Source organism: Schistocerca cancellata, chromosome 9, assembly GCF_023864275.1.
Source record: "Schistocerca cancellata isolate TAMUIC-IGC-003103 chromosome 9, iqSchCanc2.1, whole genome shotgun sequence".
NCBI lineage: Eukaryota > Metazoa > Arthropoda > Insecta > Orthoptera > Acrididae > Schistocerca > Schistocerca cancellata.
The window spans coordinates 216,434,559-216,441,898 of NC_064634.1; the positions used below are offsets into that span (position 1 = coordinate 216,434,559).

General features: G+C 41.5%; 1 protein-coding gene across 1 annotated transcript in view; it reads left to right on the forward strand.

Moving 5' to 3' along the window:
• The window catches only part of LOC126101004 (flexible cuticle protein 12-like), a 34,737-nt gene extending 32,334 nt beyond the window's left edge, over positions 1-2,403 (forward strand). The window contains exon 3 of the mRNA XM_049911670.1: positions 319-2,403. Within this exon, the coding sequence (XP_049767627.1) occupies positions 319-631 (313 nt within the window). The 3' untranslated portion in view covers positions 632-2,403. The remainder of the gene's footprint in view (positions 1-318) is intronic.
• The last annotated feature ends 4,937 nt before the right edge of the window (positions 2,404-7,340 follow it).

Here is a 7,340-nt window from a genome sequence, read left to right on the forward strand (position 1 = left end):
TGTTCGAAAGAACTGAGTTCAGCTGTCGCACGGTCGTCCTGTTTTGTTTGAATCAGTACTCAGGTGTTGAGAGAGCTTCTGAGGAGACCAACCCGGCGACTGGGATGCTGTAATTACAAAACCAAGACGCATGCGGCAGTAATTAAGAACTTGTATTCTCGATAGAGCAGCTTTTCCGAGGTGTCCATAAATTACATCAGGTGGATGTGACGATGCTATCAGCTTCCACTTAACGTAGAATACGAGTGATAACTAGGTAGCTAATTAACTCGATACTCATGAGACATTGAACCCAGACCAACCTCTTACCTTTTGCAGCTACAAGACGAGCGACGGTCAGTCCCACGAAGAGTCTGGAGCACTGACGCCAGACGGGGAGTCGGTGGCGCTACAGGGCGGCTACACGTGGACGTCTCCAGAGGGCATCACCTTCACTGTCACGTACACGGACGACGACGACCGCGGCTTCGTCCCCACTGTTACCCAGCAGGGAGCAGGTGGCGTGCCCAAGCCTCTGGAGCCGCAGTTCGGCGGCAGTCGCGTGCAGCCGCAGGCACGGCCAGGCGGTTTCTCCAGGCCGGCGGGCGCAGGTGCCGGCGGAAGCCCAAGGCGGCCGGGAGCAGGAAAATAGGGGATACCCGGCTACTCCGGCAGCGGGGCGACGAGGTTTACAGGCTGAAAGCAACGTGGCGCTCCGTGTAACAAAAGCACTAACAAGGAGACCACACGGCACGCGGACTTCTTTTAATTTTTCTTAAATTTATGGTACGTGAAGTTCAAGACACAAATATCAACCAAGCTGAGCAGAGCACAGCAGCTCTCGGAAATTCCCGAGAAAACAGACGTCGTAGATTTCCGACTATCTTTAATACTCTACTCTTATTTACTTTACCAGACCAGGACATGAACAATGCTGATGGTGCATTAATAACTTCAGAAATTAATTACAGGCAACTTATCCATGTGAGAGAAAATTCAGTACAGTAGAAGCAGAAAGTAATAACAATAAAAATACTAAGATTTATATGTAGCACAAAAATTTATGAAGAACAGACAGGAACATAAGGAAAAAAAAACGAACAAGCAGCAGGATACTTTTCTTCGTATTCTGTCGAGAGCCCATGGTTTTGACTGCAGCTTTGTTTGCTGCAACAAGATCACCAGTAGTAGAGGTATCTTGCAATTTCCTACTGATTGGCAGCTGTTATTGGTGCTACAGGTCTCCATACGGGCAAATTCTAGCACGACTGCTGAAGCCCCGTTTCCGGAGGTTGACTTTGAACCGAGACCTCTAACTCCTTAGCTTGTTCACCGCCTTCCATGTCCCGTAAGGAAATGCGAAAACTGGAACAGCAGGGAGTCGAAACGTTTGAGATGTAGTGCTAAAGAAGATCGGTGAAAATCATGTGGACCGACAAGATAAGTAACGAGGAGTTTCTCGGCAGAATCGGTGAAGGAAGGAACATACGAAAACACTGATAAGAAGAAGGTACAGGATAAAAGGACATGTGTTAACCCATCACGGAATAACCTCCCTGACAGTACAGGGAACTCTAGAGGATAAACGCTGTTGGAAAAGGCAGAGATTTGAATACATCAACAAATAATTGAAGACGTAGGGTACACGTGTTACTCTGAAGCTTACAATACATGAAGACGGAAAAATGTCTCTTTTTGGTTATTCTTTTCCCGTTTCTTCACTCTTCGATTCGAATATGTACGTTATTTAAATTTAAAACTCGTCAAAGATAATCTAATTAACACATATCTAATTGTGACTTTTATGAAATATACACGTCTTCTAATTTATAATTACATATCGAACATAAAAATCCAGTTCACATTGCAAATGCAAATACTTGATTACGGAACACTTACAAAAGATTATTAAGAAAGATTTTCTCCATCTTTACGTATTTTACGCCTTATCGAAATGTTCGTGAAACATGCACCTTCGTTCAAAACTTAGTTCCCTATAAATCAAGCCCATCTTCCCCCTCCCCCTCCGCCAAGTGGCAGAAAGCACTTTATTACAGAGCCTCGCTGGTTGTCGAATAAACTGGACTATTAGGGATGGTCTTAAATCTTAACAGTCGATTTTTTAGAGAATTTTTGAGAGTTCCGTCGAGTTGCTTTGGTTTATTGATATTTAAATAGTGAACTTCACTAACCTTAAATATCAAACGTTCAAAAATCCTATTGCTCTGAGGTCTCCTTAAAAGTAAATTACAACACAGTAACATCTTAGGGGACTGGTCTGCTAATTTGTCTTTGCGAACGACTGCTAAACCAAACTTCTAGCTTATCATTACGAAGCAACGTTAAACAATTGCTCTGATGTTGGTTACCTGAATATCATTGTATGTGTAAGCGAATTAACAAATACAATAATCTTTTAACATACATTAAACGATTATCATTCATAAAATGATTTTGAAGCAGTTCAGAATGATGCCAGCTTTGAGCTGCTGCATCATTGCAGTATCCTGCCCCGATTTAGTTGCTACATCTATGACTAGTCGTAGAAATTGTATGTCCACAACACAAAAATTTTGTCACCATTGAATTTCTACACAATTACTAACTGTTTTGACCATTGCGTTGCTATACCCCTGCAGCAAGGTACCACAATTGCATTTCAACACCACTGCAAAAAGTTGCCTAACTAGATCTGCTACACAGTATACAATGTGGGAACTATTGAGTCGTTACATCAATACAAAATATTACTACCTCTGACTTGCTATCACAATGGACGCTGCCGCCAGTATTAAAAAGTTGCAACAACGCATAATGTCGCAACCACTGCTACACCACTGCAGCATTTTCCACAGCTGAGTTGTAACACCACCGAAATCTCTTTCCACCCTTGAGCTGCTATACAAGTGTAAATTCTGTCACCATTGATTTGCTAAAGCAGTGCTATAAATCAGCATCATTGAGTGTCAACAACACTGCAAAATATTGTCACCACTGACTTGTAACAACATTGCAAATTGTTGCCACCATTGATATCCAACATCACAGTGAAATGTGGCAAACATTGGTTTGCCACTGCCATGGTTAACACATGAGCCGCTTCTTCAATGTAATTAATGCCATCGTGAATTTGATACGCTTCTACAAAACGATACCGCTACTGAACCTCAATATTATTTGAGACTATTGACACAATTGGGTTACTGCACAGTTGAACAGGGGTTGCTGTGTAGCTATATAACTTAACTTTATTTTGTTGCTAGACTACTGGAAATATTTGGCACTGATGAGTTTTGTATTTGACAGCAAAATGTTGCAACCACTCAGTTACAACACAAATACGAAATATTGCCACATTGAGTTGCTACACTGCACGAGATGGTACCACCTGTGAATAGCTTCATGACTGCAAAATGTTTATCACTACTGAGTTCCTACTTAAGAGATAATTATCGCCGCCTCTGTGCTGCTGTACAAATGAATATCAAGCCACAACAGAAACTCTACACTTCCGCATATTTTGTCCGCCGCTAATATGCTACATGATTGTAATATGGCAACCGTTAAGATGATACACTACTCGAAAAATGTTGCCGCACGACTGTACAATATACGGCTATCGAGTTACATTACCGAAAAACTATGTCATCATTGAATTGCTACACCACTTTAAAATACTGCCACCACTGAGCAGATAAATAATAGGAAATTATTGTCAGTATTGAGTTGCAAGTATAGCAAGAGCTCTTTCATGTGTAGTATATTCGAGTAAATTCGAATAGTATACCTGTATGTGAAGCACTACCCTACTCCCCTTAAGTCTTTCTTTTTGTTTTTTGAGTTATCAGTGTTCTGCCTAGTTTGATGTGGCCAAAGACCACTACCTCTCTTGTGCCACCCTTCCATCTCAGAGCAGCAATTACGACCTACGTCCTCAACTCTTTGCTAGATGTATTCCAGCCTATGTCTCTACAGTTTTTGCCTCTACAGCTCTCTCTAGTACCATTAAAGCTATTCCGTGATGTATTAACAGATATGCTATTATCCCGCCCCTTCTCCTTGCCAGTGTTTTCCACATATTCCTTTCCTCTCCATATCTGCGCAGAGCCTTCTCCTTCCTTACCGTAACAGCCCACCTAATTTTCAACATTCATCTGTAGCAGCAAATCTCAAATGCTTCGATTCTCTTCTCTTTCTATTTGCCCACAGCCCATGTTTCACTACCATAGAATGCTGTGCTCCAAACTTACACTCTCAGAAATTTCTTCCTCATCTTAAGTCCTCTGTTTGAGACTAGCAGATTTATCTTGACAAGGAATGCCCTTTTTTCCTGTCCTAGTCTGTTTCTGATGTCTTCTTTGCTCCGTTCGTCACTGACTATTTTGTCGCCTAGGTAGTAGAATTCCATAACTTCATCTACTTAGTGACCCTCAGACCTGATGTTAAGTTTGTCGCTGTTCTCATTTCTACTACTTCTTATTACTTTCGTCTTTTTTCGATTTATTCTCAAACCATATTCTATACTCATTAGACTGTTCATTCCATTCAGCAGATCTAGTAATTATTGTTCACTTTCACTCAGGATACCAATGTCATCAGCGAATCGTGTAATTGATATCCTACGACCTTGAATTATAATTCCACTCCTGAAACTTTGTTTTATTTCCGTCATTGCTTCTTCGATGTACAGCCTGAACAATAGACTACGTCTCTGTATTACACCCGTCTCCCAGTGTAGCTTATACTCATTTTTCTCAGCATTTCGAACACCTTTCACCATTTTACACTGTCGAACGCATTTTCCAGTTCGACAAATCCCATGAACGTGTCTTAACTTGTTTTTAGTGTTTCTTCCATTATCAACCGCAACGTCAGAATCGTCTCTCTGTTGCCTTTATATTTCCTAAAGCCAAACTGATCGTCATCTAAACACATCTTCTGTTTTCTTTTGCATTCTTCTGTATGTTGTTCTTGTCAGCAACAGGGATGCATTAGCTGTTGAGCTGATTGTGCGTTAATTCTCCCTCTTGCCAGCTCTTACAGTCTTCGGAATTATGTGGACGATATTTTTCCGAAAGTCAGATGGTATGCCGCCAGACTAAAACATTTTACACACCAACGCGAATAGTCATTTTTTTCCCATTTCACCCACTGATTTTAGAAATTCTGATGGAAAGTTGTCTATCGCTTCTGTCTTATATGATCTTAAGTAGCCCAACGCTCTCTTAAATTCTGATTCTAAGACTGGATCCCCTATCTCTCCCAGATCAACTCAAGTTTCCTCTTCTATTACATCAGACAAATCTATCTTATAGAGGCCTTCAATGTACTATTTACACGTATCCCCTCTATCCTCTGCAGTTTGCAGTAGAATTAATGTAACGAGCCTTGCTTTTAATTTCAACGAAGGTTGTTTTGACTTTCCTACATGCTGAGTCAGTCATTGCTTTTTAGATTTCATTACATTTTTCATTCAACCATTTCGTCTTAGCTTCCCTGCACTTACTATTTATTTCATTCCTCAGCGACTTGTATTCCTTTATTCCTGAATTCCCCTTAACATTTTTGTACTTCTTTCTTTCATCGATCAAGTGAAGTATTTTTTCTATTACCCATATTTTCTTCACAGTTACCTTCTCTTTTCTTTCCAACTTCTGTGATTTCCCTTTTTAGAGATGTCCATTCCTCATAAACTGCACTGCCTATGGAGCCGTTCATGACTGCTGCATCTATAGCCTTTTCATTTATTTGAGCAAACCACAAAAAGGCACTTGAATACTTTTCAGCATCACTGCTACTAAGGTGGTAAATATCAGCAAGAGTTATTCAAGAAAAATAGAGTGACATCAATTAATTCGATGACGAATGTCTTTTAAAGCAAAGAAAAAGGTCTGGTGAGGAATGGCAGTTTTCCCTTTTTTCATTCTTGTAAGAATAAGCCCTCCCTAATCAACAAAGAATGTGCATTACAGTATCAGAATTGACATAAAAGCCTAACGATCTACTGAATCACGACCAGAGATGAGCAACAAGTCGGGATCAAAAGTCTGTATACCACCGGAGCTGAGCTATATTTTATTGTGTTGAACATTTGTGCTGTGTCGTTGTGCCTGCACCTGCTGGTGTGAAGACTCGGCTCATGTACTGCATGACGGCTCTGATTGTAAAGACACGGTCTTTTAGTTGATGGTGAAACTACGACTAATCCTACCCTACTCTGAAATAAGTGCTGGAAGATACCTGTTCAAATTTACGTTAATGAGGACGACGGTATGCGTCCATTCCAATGCACATCTGTCTTTAAATTTCCAAAAACCAAATTATAAGTTAATAAATATTCTATCTATACGAATAATGTCAGAAGAACTAAATTCATTACAGGATGTGATCCTGAGTGATGCTCATATCGAACCCGCACTTAGAATAAAGCTCTCCTACTTGGATCGAAAAATGCAAAGTACTCTCCACATTCACAAATCTGAAGCAGACATTCGTCAACTCTCACACCTAAGGACAAAATATAATCTGACAAAGTAGGAGGTTAAACAAAAATCTGTGTCCAGAATGAATCTCAGTCCGACACACAGTTTTAATCTACCAGTAAGTTCCATATCAGCGCACACTCCGTTGCAGAGTGAAAGTTTCATTCTGGCAACAACCCCCAGGCTATGGCAAAGCCATATCCCCGCAATATCCTTTCTTCCCGGAGTGCTGGTTCTGTAAGGTTCGCAGGAGAGCTTCTGTGAAGTTTGGAGGGTAGGAGATGAGGTACTGGTGGAATCAAAGCTGTGGGGACGGGGCGTGAGTCGTGCTTGGGTAGGTCAGTCGGAAGAGCACTTGCCCGTGGAAGGCAAAGGACCCGAGATCGAGTCTCGGTCCACACACAGTTTTAACCTGCCAGGAAGTTTCAAAAATCTGTGTGCTTGGCTGAATGATAGGGTAGAATATCATTCAGCAATTGCAAAGAACCAAACAGACGTTCTCCATGACCACACACCAATGTTAAAAGTTTTCCTGGAGTCGCACGGAGTCAATTAGACTACTGTTGATCTGGTGAGTCTGAAAACAGCCCGGTCTGACTCGTCTTGTGGCAAAGTATCGACAGTGACGTGAGTAGAAAAATGGTTAAAATGGCTCTGAGCACTATGGGACTTAACATCTATGGTCATCAGTCCCATAGAACTTAGAACTATTTAAACCTAACTAACCTAAGGACAGCACACAACACCCAGCCATCACGAGGCAGAGAAAATCCCTGACCCCGCCGGGAATCGAACCCGGGAACCCGGGCGTGGGAAGCGAGAACGCTACCGCACGACCACGAGATGCGGGCGACGTGAGTAGAATCCAGAGTGTGGTTT